This window comes from Oryx dammah, unplaced genomic scaffold (genome assembly GCF_014754425.2).
Source record: "Oryx dammah isolate SB20612 unplaced genomic scaffold, SCBI_Odam_1.1 HiC_scaffold_18, whole genome shotgun sequence".
Classification (NCBI taxonomy): Eukaryota; Metazoa; Chordata; class Mammalia; order Artiodactyla; family Bovidae; genus Oryx; species Oryx dammah.
Genome location: NW_024070202.1, coordinates 32,866,192 through 32,882,577, shown reverse-complemented (window position 1 = coordinate 32,882,577; position 16,386 = coordinate 32,866,192). Strand labels below are relative to the sequence as shown.

Below are 16,386 nucleotides of genomic sequence, written 5' to 3'. Positions count from 1 at the left end.
CTCTATAGGAGGTGGTAATCACAATCATCCCCAAGAAAAAGAAATGCAAAAGGCAAAATGGTTGTCTGAGGAGGCCTTACAAATAGCTGAGAAAAGAACAGAAGCTAAAGGCAAAGGAGAAAAGGAAAGATATACCCATGTGAATGCCGAAGAGCATTCCAAAGAGCAAGGTGAGATAAAAGAGCCTTCCTAAGTGATCAGTGCAAAGAAATAGAGGAAAACAATAGAATGGGAAAGACTAGAGATCTCTTCCAATAAAATTAGAAATATCAAGGAAATACTTCATGCAAAGATGGGTACAATAAAGGACAGAAACGGTATGGACCTAAAAGAAGCAGAAGAGATAAAGAAGAGGTGGAAAGAATACACAGAAGAACTATACAAAAACGATGTTAATAATCCAGATAACCACGACAGCGTGATCACTCACCTAGAGCCAGACATCCTAGAATGTGAAATCAAGTGGGCCTTAGGAAGCATCGCTATGAACAAAGCTAGTAGAGGTGATGGAATTCCAGTTGAGCTATTTCAAATCCTAAAAGATGATGCTATGAAAGTGCTGCACTCAATATGCCAGCAAATTTGGAAAACAAAGCAGTGGCTACAGGACTGGAAAAGGTCAGTTTTCATTCCAATCCCTAAGAAAGGCAATGCCAAAGAATGCTCAAACTACCACACAACTGCACTCATCTCACATGCTAGTAAAGTAGTGCTCAAAATTCTCCAAGCCAGGCTCCAGCAATACGTGAACCATGAACTTCTAGATGTTCAAGCTGGTTTTAGAAAAGGAAGAGGAAGCAGAGATCAAACTGCCAAAAACTGCTGGCAAGTGTTGAAAAAAGCAAGAGAAATTCCAGAAAAACATCTACTTCTGCTTCACTGACTACGCTAAATCCTTTGACTGTGTTCACTTCAGTTCAGTCGCTCAGTCACATCTGACTCTTTGCGACCCCACAGACTGCAGCACGCCAGGCCTCCCTGTCCATCACCAACTCCCAGAGTTTACTCAAACCCGTGTCCATTGAGTCAGTGATGCCATCCAATCATCTCATCCACTGACTGTGTAGATCACAACAAACCCTGGAAAATTCTTAAAGAGATGGGAATACCAGACCACCTCAACTGTCTCCTGAGAAATCTGTATGCAGGTCAAGAAGCAACAGTTAGAATCGGACCTGGAACAATGAACTGGTTCAAAATTGGGAAAGGAGTACATTAAGGCTGCATATCGTCACCCTGCTTATTATTTAACTTATATTCAGAGTACATTATGAGCAATGCCAGACTGGATGAAGCACAAGCTGGAATCAAGACTGCCAGGAGAAATATCAATAACCTCAGAAATGTGGATGACACTATCCTGGTGGCGGAAAGCAAAGAGGAACTAAAGAGCCTCTTGATGAACGTGAAAGAGGAGAGTGAAAAAGCTAGCTTAAAACTCAACTTTCAAAAAACTAAGATCATGGCATCTGGTCCCATCACTTCATGGCAAGTAGATGGGGCAACAGTGGAAACAGTGAGACTTTAGTTTCCTGGGTTCCAAAACCGCTGCAGATGGTGACTGCAGCCATGAAATGAAAAGATGCTTGCTCCCTGGAAGAAAAGTCATCACCAATCTAGATAGCATATTAAAAAGCAGAGACATTACTTTGCCAACCAATCTCCGTATAGTCAAGCTATGGTTTTTCAGTAGTTGTCTATGGATGTGAGAATTGGACCATAAAGAAAGCTGAATGCCGAAGAATTGATGCTTTTAAACTGTGGTGTTGGAGAAGACTCTTGAGAGTCTCTTGGACTGCAAGGAGATCAATCCAGTCCATCCTAAAGGAAATCAATCCTGAATATTCACTGGAAGGACTGAAGCTGAAGCTGAAGCTGAAGCTCCAACACTTTGACCACCTGATGCAAAGAACTGACTCACTGGAAAAGACCCTGACTCTGTGAAAGATTGAAGGCAGAAGGAGAAAAGGACAAGAGAGGATAAGATGGTTGGATGGCATCACCGACTCAATGGACATGAGTTTGAGGAATCTCCGGGAGATGGTGAAGGACGGGGAAGCCTGGTGTGCTGCAGTCCAGGGGGTCGAAAAGAGTCAGATACAACTGAGCGACTGAACATCAACAACAAATGTGTAAAATGGATAGCTAGTAGGAACCTGCTATAAACCACAGGAAGTTGAGCTCTGTGGTGACCTAAATGGGTGGGAAAGAGGTGAGGTGAAGGGAAGTCCAGGAGGGTTTGGATATATGTACACGTATAGCTGATTACCTTTATTGTACAAAAGAAACTACACAACATTGTAAAGCAATTATAATCCAATACTTTGGCCATCTGATGCAAAGAACTGGCTCACTGGAAAAGACTGATGGTGGGAAAGATTGAAAGCCAGAGGAGAAGGGGATTACAGAGGATGAGATGGCTGAATGGCATCACCAACTTGACGGGCATGAGTTTGAGCAAGCTCCAGGAGTAGGTGATGGACAGGGAAGCCTGGCGTGCTGCAATCCATGGGGTGGCAAAGAGTTGGACACGACTGAGAGACTGAACTGACTAACTGAATCACAACAATATGGAACAGGCAGGAAATAGACACAGATCAACAGAACAGAATAGAGAGCTCAGAAATGAATCCACAACTATATAAGCAATTAATCTATGATAAAGGGGTAAGAATACACTGTGTGGGCAAGACTGCCCCTTTAATAAACAGTGTTGGGAAAACTGGACAGCTGCACGTAGAAGGATCAAATTGGACTACTCTCTCACACCATGTACAAAAATAAATTTAAAATAGATTAAAGGCTTATATCTAAGACATGAAACCAAAAAACTTACAGAAGAAAGCACAGGCAGTAAACTAGAGCGCCACAACAAGAGAAGTCATGGCAATGAGACGCCTGAGCACCACAACTACAAAGTAGCCCCCGTACAAGCTCGCTGCAACCAGAGAAAGCCCTCGTGCAGCAACAAAGACCCAGCACCCACAAAAATAAACGTTAAATTTCAAAAACATTTTATATAGAAAGACAAAGGAACTTTAGAAATAGCTAAAATAACTTTCAAAAAGAAAAATAAGAATAAAGTAGAAAGAATCTACTGATTTCAGGACTTACTCTACAGCTACACTAATTAAGACCGTGTGGTACTGATATAGGTAATAGATAAATGTTACAGGATAAACAACCTAGAAATAGATCCACACAATACGCCCAAATGATTTCTGACAAAGTGAAAAAGCATCTTAATGGAGGAACGATACCTTTTCAACAAACGCAATTGGACAACCATAGGGTAACATAAACAAAAGAGAACAAACTTCAACCTCAAATCTATAGATTATATAAGAATGACTCAAAATGGATCAAGGACTTTAAAAATAGGAGAAAATCTTCAGATCTAAGAGTAAATAAAGAGTTCTTAGATTTGACACCAAAAGAAAGAATGATCTATAAAGTAAAAACTAACTGGACTTCATCAAAATTAAAAACTTTTACTCCATGAAAGACCTTGCTTAAGAGGATAAAGGGGGAAGGTAGAGAGCGGGAAAAAATATTTAGTAATTTAGTAACTACATGTTCAACAAAGGACTAGTATCTAGATAATACAAGGAGTACTCAAAACTTAACAGTAAAAATATAAACAGTTCAATTAGAAAATGGGCAAATGACATGAAGAGTCATTTCACTGAAAAGGATAAACTGATGGCCAATAAACATATGAACAGATTTTCAACATCAGTAGCCACTGCAGAAAATGTAAGTTAAAGCCACAATAAGGCATTACTACACACTTCTCAGAGCTGCTAGAATGAAAACAGACAACACCAAATGCTAGTGAGGATGTGGAGAAGTTAGGTCACTCACTCACTGCCACTAGGAATGTAAAATGACACTATCAGTCTAGTGAACAGGTTGGCAGTTTCTTAAACCATGAACAGGCAACTACCATATGACCCAGAAACTCATGGATATTTACTCCAGAGAAATGAAAACTTACCATGATATTATAATTAAGAAAATACATACATTTTGGTCTTAATCCATGGATCCTGGCACACAGCTCCAAAATTCCTATAATTTCCTAACTGACATGGAGCAAAGGTATAAAAATGGTATGAATTTAACAGAAGCAGAAGATATGAAGAAGAGGTGGCAAGAATACACAGAAGAATTATACAAAAAACATCTTAATGACCTGGATAACCACAATGGTGTGGTCATTCACCTAGAGCCAGACACTGGAGTGTGAAGCCAAGTGGGCCTTAGGAGGCATTACTATAAACAAAGCTAGTGGAGGTGAAGGATTTCCAGCTGAGCTACTTCAAATCCTAAAAGATGATTCTGTTCAAGTGCTGCAATCAATATGCCAGCAAATTGAGAAAACTAAGCAGTAGCCATAGGACTGCAAAAGGTCAGTTTTCATTCCAATCCCATTAAAGAACAATGCCAAAGAATGTTCCAACTACCACACAGCTCAGCTCATTTTACATGCTAGCAAGGTAATGCTCAAAATTCTTCAAGCTAGGCTTCAACAGTACCAAGAACTTCCAGATGTACAAGCTGGATTAAAAAAGGCAGAGGAAGCAGAGATCAAATTGCCAACATCCTTTGGATCATAGAAAAAGCAAGGGAATTTCTGAAAAAAAAAATCTACTACTGCTTTCTTGACTATGCCAAAGCCTTTGACTGTGTGGATCACAACAAACTGTGGAAAATTCTTCAAGAGATGGGAACACCACACCACCTGACTTGCTTCCTGAGAAATCTGGAGGTCAAGAAGCAACAGTTAGAACTGGACATGGAACAACAGACTGGTTCCATATCGGGAAAGGACTACATCCACACTGTGTATTGTCACCTTGCTTATTTAACTTATATGCAGATTACATCATGAGAAGTGTTAGCCTGGATGAAGCACAAGCTGGAATCAAAATTGCCAGGAGAAATATCAATAACTTCAGATATGTAGATGACACCACCCTTATGACAGAAAGCAAAGAACTAAAGAGCCTCTTGATGAAAGTGAAAGAGGAGAGTAAAAAAGTTGGCTTAAAACTCAACATTCAGAAAACGAAGATCATAGCATCTGGTCCCATCACTTCATGGCAAATAGATGGGGAAACAGTGGAAAAAGTGACAGCCTTTATTTTTTGGGCTCCAAAATCACTGCAGATGGTGACTGCAGCCATGAAATTAAAAGACGCTTGCTCCTTGGAAGAAAAGCTATGACAAACCTAGACAGCATATTAAAAAGCAGAAGCATCACTTTGCTGACAAAGGTCAGTATAGTTAAAGCTACAGTTTTTCCACAGTCATCTACAAATGTTGGAGTTGGACCATAAAGAAGCCTAAGTGCCGAAGAATTGATGCTTTCGAGCTATGGTGCTGGAGAAGACTCTTGAGAGTCCTTTGGACAGCAAAGAGATCAAACCAGTCAATCCTAAAGGAAGTCACCTCAATATTCATTGAAAGGACTGATGCTGAAGCTCTAATAGTTCAGCCATCTGATGCAAGGAGCCAACTCACTGGAAAAGACCATGATGCTGGAAAAGACTGAGGGCAAGAGAAGGTGGCAATAGAGGATTAGATAGTTGGATGGCATCATCAACTCAAAGGACATGAGTTTGAGCAAACTCAGGGAGATGGGGAAGGACAGGGGAGCCTGGTGTTCTACAGTACATGGGGTTGCAAAGTCAGACACAACTGAGTGACTGAACAGCAAGGAATGATGCCTCCATTAAAATCTCTGAAGAAAAGCATTTGGAGGCTTCCAGGCTGGTGAGCACAGGGAGGTGCTGGGAGAGTGACAGGCCTGGAGAGGACATAGAAGCTCCATGCCTCCCCTAAGTCCTGCCCTGTGCACCTCTTCTATCTAGCTCTTCCTGAGTTGTGTCCCTTCATAATAAACTAGTAATCTCTTAAGTGAATTTCCTTCCCGAGTTCTGCAAGCTGTTCTAGCAAATTACTGAACCCAAGGAAAGGATCGTGGGAACTTGTCTTTTGACTTGCAGCTGGTCAGTCAGAAGCATGGGTGACAACCTGGACTTGAGAGTGGCGTCTGAAATGGGAACAGTCCCGTGGGAGCTGACAACTAAGTCCAGGTAGATGGTGTCAGAATTGAGTTAAACTGAGAACACCACCGGTCTGAACTAGAGAACTGCTTGGTAGGGGGAAAAATACCACGAATCTGTTCAGAAGAATTCTGAGTGTTCAGAGAGAAAAACAGTAAGTTTTTTCTTATATGTTGACACCAAAACCTGTGACTGAACGTATGCAGCAGTCTTATTCAGAGCCAAAAACTGGGTATCACTTGAAACAAACTATGGTATATCCATACCATGTAATACTAGTGAGTAGTAATAAAAAGGAGCAAACTTGATACATTAAACAACTTGAATGAGTCTTTAGACAATTAAAATAAGTCAGAAGTACCAATCCCAAAATGTCCTATTACAATTCCATTTATAGAACATTCTTAAGATGACAAAATTATGCAAACTGGAGAACAGGCTAGTGGTTGGTAGGAGTGAAGAAGTGGGTGTGACTACAGAAGGGAAACAGGAAGGATCCCTGGGTGATAGAATTGTTCTGTATCTTCACTATATCAATGTCAACATCCTGATGGTCATATTGTACTCATCCTGTTGCATGTTAGCAACTGGGAGAGGGTACACAGGGTCTGTCTCTGAATATTTTTCTTAAACTTATGTATGATCTACAAGCATTTCAAAATTTTAAAAGTCTACTCCTTTTTTCCCCATATATAAGAAAGTATAAACAGATGAACATAAAGTTAACAAAGAATTAAAGGTAAAAAAGTCCTTCCCCTCTCCTGCTTCAATGTCTACCTTTTAACGGTGTGCTAACTACATGAGGGACTTTTTACTCTCTTGCAACTGCTGAATCTTTCATACAGAAGAATAAACATAAGAATAAAAAACATGCTGTGATTATAAATAATGTAATCTCTTTACCAATGTTCCCTGGAAACGTCCTGGCTTCTTATACCATGCTTTGTTGCCTTCCTCTTCACAGACACACAGATGATCCATAAGTCCGTTACTATATAGAAAACATTTTCCTAACAAAGAAGATTACAATGGTCAACAATTATTTCACACAAGTGTATTATTTTTACAGATGATCAAAAGAAAAATACCAGGAGCAGGATGAACAAGACACAATTTTGTCTTCACCTTTTAGGATGAAACAATCAATCTGATTTGTTTAATGACAGCACTGGGCTCTAAACTGACAGTGGTGAAAAGCAATTGAATAAGTTACTGGATTCTGTTTGCAGGTCTATAGTCAAAAAATGTACACAGAAAAAAATTCTCTTCAGTTATCTGAGGGAGTGGAGAGGAAAGATAAGAGGAAAACCTCTTTTGAAAAGACAGTATGGGTGTGCGTCTTCTCTGATCAGAAGAAAACTCTGTGGTATGTAAGGGAAATTCTGACCAAAATGCATTATGAAACAATGCATATCTGAAACTTAAAAGAGCTCATTACAAGGAAAAAATTATATTAACTATATGAGGTGATGGATGCTGGCTAAACTTATTGTGGTAATCATTTTTCAATATATACATACATGAAATAATTATACGATACTCCTAAAACTATGTTCTGTATCAATTACATCTCAACTGAAAAAGTAGATTATGAAAAAATATGTTTTTCATAATCTCAACCCATGCAAATAAAGCTATGCTTTGTCCCTTTTTCTGTATTTTTACTGCTTAATCTAGACACTGGCCAGGTCCCTCCTTATTGACTACAACTTTTTCTAATAATGATTCCTTCCCATTATTGGATTCATTCTTGCTCCCATAACTGTCTTCCCCACTTAACCATACATAACTGTCAGTTTCATAATACACTGGTCTACGTTTAATATACAGGAAACTACTCTGCTTTTCACCCTTTCCTGCAAGCCGCCTATTCTTTCATCTCCCTGAATGCCTGTTGTTCATTCTGTCACCCTGACACACAGTCAACAGAGTGGAATTTATGTATGAGCTTTTTTACAGTCTGTTTTCTGCTATTTTAACACATCTGAAATGACATTATCTTTATAAAAACCGCAAAATATGGATCAAGGAATTGTTATTTTGCCTATCTAATAAAAACATATAACTATTCTTCTCAAAGTCCACATAAGCTCTAATGTCCAGCAATTAACCAAGCTGCTTGATAAAAAATTGAATTTCCTATTACTATTCAAGCAACAATTAGATTCCTATTGGAGGAATACTGTAGGATGGGCACAGCTCTTGGACTAAAGTAGGAAGCTAGATTCAAGGTCCCTTATAAGTAAAATTCTGTTCTTATTTGTGAGGCATATACTGAAATACAAAATTGTCCTCTCCATTTGTTAGTAGGTTCATGAAAGTGTTATATGTGTTACATATATGCACACACATACACACAGCCTGTTGACTCTTGAACAACATGAGTCTAACTGTGAGGGTCTACTTATACAGATTGTTTTCAATAATAAATACCACAGTGTTACACGATCTGCAGTTGGCTAAATCCAAGGATGAGGAACTACAAAAACAGAGGAATTATGGACACTGAGGGCCAACTGTAAATTATAGGCAGATTTTCAGCTACACCAATGGTGGGCAACATTAACCTCCTCATTCTTCAAGGGTCAACTGTACTTGTTTTCTGCCTAGATTCATCAGGTATAACTAAGAAATGAGGGAAATGTTTCCGCATGAAGATAAAGGCATCAGTTTTCAAAAACTGGCAAAAAGAGAATTTTTTTTTTTTTAATGAATGCAGTGACATTTAAAAACCTAACATAACATTTTCAGGATAAGCTGAACACATACCTTTGGGGAATGGGTTGTTTTGAGCTTGGAGTCGAATTTTAACAACATCAAAGGGTGTCACTATGAAGATACATAAAATTTCAATTAACAAGTGATATCTGTAATTTGCATAGATGTTTGTCCAAAGAAAATACAGCACATGATACCCATATAATGGTTAAAACTATTTATCATAAAGTGGTTTTAAGTGTTAACATTCTAATTTTTTGTACTTGAATTTTGTTTAAAGAGGACCAACAAGAAAATGTAGTTACTTCTTTCACAGGTACTAAACTCTCATTTCAGAGAAGGCAATGGCACCCCACTCCAGTACTCTTGCCTGGAAGATCCCATGGATGGAGAAGCCTGGTAGGCTACAGTCCATGGAGTCGCTAAGAGTCAGACATGACTGAGCAACTTCACTTTCACTTTTCACTTTCATTCATTGGGGAAGGAAATGGCAACCCACTCCAGTGTTCTTGCCTGGAGAATCTCAGGGACGGGGAAGCCTGGTAGGCTGCCATCTATGGGGTTGCAGAGTCAGAGACGACTGAAGCAACTTAGCAACAGCAGCAAACTCTCATTTATACTATTTCTACAGCTATTATTCCATTAACATTAAAGCTAAAATACTAGTATTTGTAAGAAAATATATTATCTAAGATAAAAGTGAATGTTCCAAAAGGCCACTTAAATATCTAAAGATAACTATGTATTACAAATAATCAATAATCAAATAATATAAGTCTCCCTATATTAAAGTCTCCCTCTGTTAAATTCACCTGTATCAAATAAAAACCACAAGTATTGAAAATTTGAGTAAGCTAGCCATAACTCATTCTTGCTATCATATTGTGTTACTCTATATGGGAACAGTGCAGCAAAGGAAAATGGTCATTATGATCTGAAGTAAAATACTATATTCTAAAGCAATTAGTTTACATTTGTTCTAACTATCTTGGGCTTCCTGGTGGCTTAGACAGTAATGAATCTGCCTGCAATGTAGGAGACCTGGGTTCAACCCCAGGCTCAGGAAGATCCCATGGAAAAGAAAATGGCAACCCACTCCAATATTCCTGCCTGGAGAATTCCATCGACAGAGAAGCCTGGTGGACTACACTCCACGGGATCACAAAGAGTCAGACATGACTGAGAGACGAACACCTGCTATCTTATTTAAATAAACTAGCCAACTCGTTCAAATGTTAAACTGTCACCTACTGTCACCTATCATGATGAAGCATGAATGATAATATTATCAGTATTTCAGAGTAAAACTCAAGTGGGATCAATAATTCATTCAGATACATAATCTACATCCGGCATTACTGTACCCATCAGTGATGTCAGTATAGCTCCAGTGCAGGAGGCGAACATTTGCTGAAGCAGTGTCACTGTTGTAACTGGTGGTCCCTCTGATTCAGGATCCATATCTTTAACTAACAGCAGCAAAATCTGTTAAAGAAAAGCAAGATGTAAAATTAAAATGTAACAGAAGATGCTCTCAAAACTAACTGCTGAAAGTTAAATAAACTATAAAAACTCAAGCCGGTATTACTATCAAAGCACATGTTGACCAGCAGAAGTATACACATAAGTTCTATACGCAAAGGCACAACACAATTGTCATTAATAGAACATGTTCTCGGATGTTCCAAAAGTGGTAATGTACTTCAGCTAAGCTATATGAGCAGCATCACACTTGCAAGACAAATCAATAGAGCATTAAGAAAACAGACTCTGGCCATGGAACAGAATGAAAGCAGTTGACCATAAGACTCAAAATCAGAATTCGGTCTCCTAACAACCACTCAGATACTTGAATCTAGTAGAGTTATCAGCAAATATAGCACTATTTTTATTGCACTGCAAACGCTGCTGCAAAAGTACAAAATAAACCAAAAGCATAACCTTCATAAAAAGCATTATTTTAGAAATAAGATAGCGAGAAAAGCAACATATACTCTTTCTGAAAAACTCAACACAAGAGTATAAAAATCACTTATAAACTTATTAAAAAAATAACCACGGGCAACATACAGTATCATCTTTCCAAAGGTCTATGTACACAAAAATGCAAATATGGAGGCAGATTACATCTAACCAAATATGTACAAACATTCAAGTATCTATACATGCATCTTTTTTGAAAGACAAAATAGATTAACACCATTTATAGCTTTTAATAGCCAACTTTGATGCTTAAAAAGATAGATGTATTAATAAATACAGATGGACATTATCATTTTTAATGCTTTCATAGTATTCAATTATATTTATTTAGCCTCTTAGATATTCAGGTTATTGCCAATTTATTAATTCTTTAATTTCATAAACTCTCATATAAATATCTTTATACATACATCTTATTGTAGTGTCTTTACAATTACTATAGGAGAAGAAGTAAGATTGCTGGGCTAAACTAAAAACCTGAGAAAAATTATACCAGTGCTTTCCAGAAAGACTGGACCAATTTATATTTCTACTGTTAGCCCATAAATTCACGAACACTCTCTCATACTACATATCATTTACTTTTTCTGACCCATTTGAAAGTAGACTGCATACATCATACCCCCTTCATCCTAAACACCTCAAAATACTTTCATATAATTGAGGTCCAATTACCAAATTTAGGAAACTTAATGCTGACAGTATTCTAAAGTTCATTTTCCAATTCTGTCAATTATCCCAATTACAACCTTTATAAAAATGAATGCTTCTATTGTTTCTTTAGGCTTTTATTATTTACCTACCTGATTTAAGTCTTTTCCTCAACTCTATGTTCCAATATTTTATTATTTGTAACATCAGTATCTGAAAATCTGTAGTGAAAAAAGAAACTGTCTTATCTTTTCACACAGGAAACGGATAGCAAACCTAAAGGAAAGGAATATATAAAAAAATTTTAAAACATAAATCAACTAATACTTATTTACTATTATTATGAAATATTTTATTAAGTACTTTGCAGAATATGAAGAGCACTCCAGAAATATTATCATTAGAGTTATGAAAGTATTATCACACAAAAATCTTCATATTATCCCAGCAAATATACCCTACTTGAAAAGCAGAAAATTCTAAACCTGAACATACTGACCCATCTTAGTATCAACAGGAGCTGAACAACCAGATTTTGTGACACTTGGAGGAAATTCAGACTAAAGTAACATGGTAAACATGTGTATGTTACCACAATACAGGAGAAGGTAACACTCTGGTCTACAGGACTAAGGTCTTAGCTTCTTCAAGTGAAAGTACGGTGGGAAAAAAGGTGGCAGGGAGGCACACTGTTCTAGAATAAAGGAATCCACTCAAATGCATCCTGGTTTAAATAAGAGAATTTTAAAAAGCCACTTTGAAAGTAACTAAAGAAATCTGAATGTGTGTTGGTATCAGATATTTTTAAAGTATTCTTGATTTTGTTTGGTGAGATAATGTTATTGTGCGTACATAAGAGGTCTTTTGGAATGATTTTGTTTGCTGCCTACTGTACAATATTATGGACTTCTATCTATAGTTCTTCAGGCACTCTGTTTATTAGATCTGATCTCTTGAATCTATTTGTCAAATTTCCTCTTCTTCAACAAACAATGCAAAGAAACAGAGGAAAACAACAGAAAGGGAAAGATAAGAGATCTCTTCAAGAAAATCAGAAATATAAAGGAACATTTCATCCAAAGATGGGCACAATAAAAGAGAGAAATGGTAAAGGCCTAATAGAAGCAGAAGAGATGAAGAAGAGATGCACAGAAGAACTGTACAACAAAGGTCTCAATGGCCCAGATAACCACGATGGTGTGATCACTCACCCAGAGCCAGACATTGTAGAGTGTGAAGTCAAGTGGGCCTCAGGAAGTAACGCTATCAATAAGGCCAGTGGAGGTGATGGAATTCCAACAAAGCTATTTAAAATCCTAAAAGATGATGCTATCAAGGTGCTGCACTCAATATGTCAGCAAATTTGGAAAACATAGCAGTGGCCACAGGACTGGAAAAGGTTGATCTGCATCCCAATTCCCAAGAAGGGTAGTACTAAAGAATGTTCAAACCACTGGACAATTACACTCATCTCCCATGTTACTAAGGTCATGCTCAAAATCCTCAAAGTTAGACTAGCATCACGTGAACTGAAAACTTCCAGGCATACAAGCTGGATTTAGAAAAGGCAGAGGAACCAGAGACCGAATTGCCAACATTTTCTGGATCATAGAGAAAGCAAGGGAATTCCAGAAAAACATCTACCTCTGTTTCATTGACTATGCTAAAGTCTTTGACTGTGTGGATCGTAACAAACTGTGGAAAGCTCTTAAAGAGAAGGGAATACAAGACCATCTTATCTGTCTCCTGAGAAACCTGCATGTGTGTCAAGATGCAACAGTTACAACTCTGTATGGAACAACTGACTGGTTCAGGATTGAGAAAGGCGTACAACAAGGCTGTTGTTTACTGTCATCCTGTTTATTTAACTTATACGCAGAGCACATCATGAGAAATGCCAGGCTGGGTGAGTTACAAGCTGGAATCAAGATTACCAGGAGAAATACCAACAACCTCAGATAGGCGGATGATACCACTCTAATGAGAGAAAGCAAAGAAGAACTTAAAACCTCTTCATGAGGGTGAAAGAGGAGAGTGAAAAAGCCAGCTTACAACTAAATATTGGGAAAAAAAACTAAGATCATGGCATCTGGTTCAATCACTTCATGGTAAATAGAATGGGAAAAGGTGGAAGCAGTGACAGATTTCCTCCTCTTGGGCTCTATAATCACTGCAGATGGTGACTGCAGCTGTGAAATTAGCAGACAACTGCTTCTTGGCAGAAAAGCTATCACAAATCTGTGTTAAAAAGCAAAGGCATCACTTTGCAGACAAAGGTCCGTATAGTCAAAGCTATGGTCTTTCCAATAGTCACATATGGTTGTGAAAACTGGACCATAAAGAAGGCAGAGCATTGACGAATTGATGCTTTTGAACTGTGGTGCTGGAGAAGACTCTTGAGAGTCCCTTGGACAGCAAGGTCAAATCAGTCAATCCTAAAGGAAATCAACCCTGAATATTCATTGGAAAGAATGATGTTGAAGCTCCAATACTTTGGCGAATGATGTTGAAGCTCCAATACTTTGGCCATCTGATGCGAAGAGCTGACTCATTGGAAAAGACCCTGATGCTGGGAAGAACTGAGGGCAGGAGAAGAGGGAGACAGAGGATGAGATAGTTGGATGGACGATGGACTGACTCAGTGGATGGACCCAGTGGACATGAGTTTAAGTAAACTCCTGGAGATAGTGAAGGACAGGGAAGCCTGGCATGCTGCAGTCCATGGGCTTGCAAAGCTGGACATGACTGAGCGACTGAACAAGAGAATCAAGTGATAACCTTGGGATTTTGATTTCATCTGCCTGATGATTAGTCACGCTCAGTGTCTTTTCACATACTGTTGGTCATTTGTACCTCATCTTTGAAAAATGTCTATTAAGGTCTTCTATCCATCTTTAAATCAAATTATTTGGTTTTTAAGCTGTAGGTGCTTCATAAATATTTTGGATACTAGACCCTTAATAGATATATTGTTTGCAAATATTTTTCTCCCATTCTATAGACTGTCCTTTTACTATAGTTTACTGCCTTTGGTGTATAGAAACTTTTCAGTTTAATATACTTTCATTTTTATTGTTCTTTCTCATGTCACATCCAAGAAATCACTGCCAAGATAAATGCTACGAAGCTGCTATCCTGTTTTCTTCTAGGAGTTTTTATATTTGGGGCCTCACACTTAAATCTTAATCCATTCTGAGTTGATTTTGTATATGGTATAAGGAAAAGGTCAAAGTTCTTAATGCAGCCAAATTTATTGATCTTTTCCTTTACAGATAACACTTTTGTGCTTTCTTTGAACAATCTTTCCCTACTCAAATGTCCAAAACATATTCATCTATATTTCTCCCTAAAAGTTTTAAACTTTTGCTATCACCCAAATTTTAAGTCCTTAATCCATGACTGAGTGACTAAACTTTCACCTTCAATCCATGCAGAAGTATTTTAATAGCATGTGAAGCAGTGATCCAATTTTACCTTTTTCCATGTTAAAACAGATAACCCCTTTACCCAGCTCCAAATATTAAATCCCTCTGGGACTTCCCCAGTGGTCCAGTGGTTAAGACTTTGTCTTCCAATGCAGGGGGTACAGGTTCAATCCCTGGTCAGGAAGCAAGGATCCCCTAGGCCTCAGGGCCAAAACATGGAAAGACAAAAGCAATATTGTAACAGACTCCAAAAAGACTTTAAAAATGGTCCATGTCAAAAAATATATATATTAAAAAATATATTAAATCCCTCCTTTCTCCTTTAAACTGACATACTACTTGGTCAAAACTAAGTTTCATTTCGGTATGGAATTGCTTCTGGTCTCTCTATTCTATTTGCCAACTTATCCATCCTTAAACTGTAGCACACTCTATTATTATTATGTCCTAATAAGTCCTCATGTTTGGCAGGGTAAGTCTACCCTCCCTGTTCCTCTTCTTCACACGTGTCATGGTTACTCTTGGCCCTATGGCCCTTCAGAGAAGTTTAAAAACCATCTTACCACGTTCCTTGCAAAACCTCTTTGGGATTTTGACTCAAATTGGATTGAATCTACAGATAAAACTGGTGAGGATTTTAACTGTGAATACAGTCTATTCTTTCATTTCATTTCAGTTCAGTCGCTCAGTCGTGTTGACTCTTTGCGACCCCATGGACTACAGCACGCCAGGCTTCCCTGTCCATCACCAACTCCCAGAGCCATCCAACCATCTCATCCTCTGTCGTCCCCTTCTCTTCCCACCTTCAATCTTTCCCAGCATCAGGGTCTTTTCCAATGAGTCAGTTCTTCCCATCAGGTGGCCAAAGTATTGGAGCTTCACCTTCAGCATCAGTCCTTCCAATGAATATTCAGGACTGATTTCCTTCAGGATTAACTGGTTTGATCTTGCAGTTCAAGGGACTCTCAAGAGTTTTCTCCAACCCCACAGATCAAAAGCATCAGTTTTTCGGCGCCCAGCTTTCTTCATAGTCCAAATCTCACATCCATACACAACTACTGGAAAAATCACAGCTTTGACTAGACAGAACTTTCTTTCATTTATTCTGATCTTAATGTTGTTCTGAGAAGTTTTAAAATTTGTGCTATAGAGATATTGCATATTTGTGGCAGACCTAGTTCTAGGTACCTGATAATCTCTACTACTAACATAAAACAGTGTCTTCCTTTTAATCACATGTTCTCTGGGCTTCCCTGATAGCTCAGTTAGTAAAGAACCCACCTTCAATGCAGGAGACCCCAGTTCGATTCCTGGGTTAGGAAGATCTGCTGGAGAAGGGATAGGCTACCCACTCCAGTATTCTTGGGCTTCCCTTGTGACTCAGCTGGTAAAGAATCCGCCTGCAATGCAGGAGACCTGGGTTCAAACCCTGGGTTGCAAAGAACCCCTAGAGAAGGGATAGGCTACCCACTCCAGTATTCTGGCCTGGAGAATTCCGACTGTAGTCCATGGGGTCGTAAAGTGTGGGACATGACTGA

General features: G+C 38.5%; 1 protein-coding gene across 5 annotated transcripts in view; it reads right to left on the bottom strand.

Annotated features, from left to right (window-relative positions):
- Positions 1–16,386, bottom strand: part of SLC25A40 (solute carrier family 25 member 40) — a 94,677-nt gene that overhangs the window by 42,969 nt on the left and 35,322 nt on the right. For all 5 annotated transcript variants that reach the window (XM_040260689.1, XM_040260688.1, XM_040260687.1 and 2 more), the window contains exons 2-5: positions 11,576–11,644; positions 10,154–10,274; positions 8,841–8,900; positions 6,975–7,081 (exon numbers count right to left, since the gene is read on the bottom strand). In XM_040260689.1, the coding sequence (XP_040116623.1) occupies positions 6,975–7,081; positions 8,841–8,900; positions 10,154–10,250 (264 nt within the window). In that variant the 5' untranslated portion in view covers positions 10,251–10,274; positions 11,576–11,644. The remainder of the gene's footprint in view (positions 1–6,974; positions 7,082–8,840; positions 8,901–10,153; positions 10,275–11,575; positions 11,645–16,386) is intronic.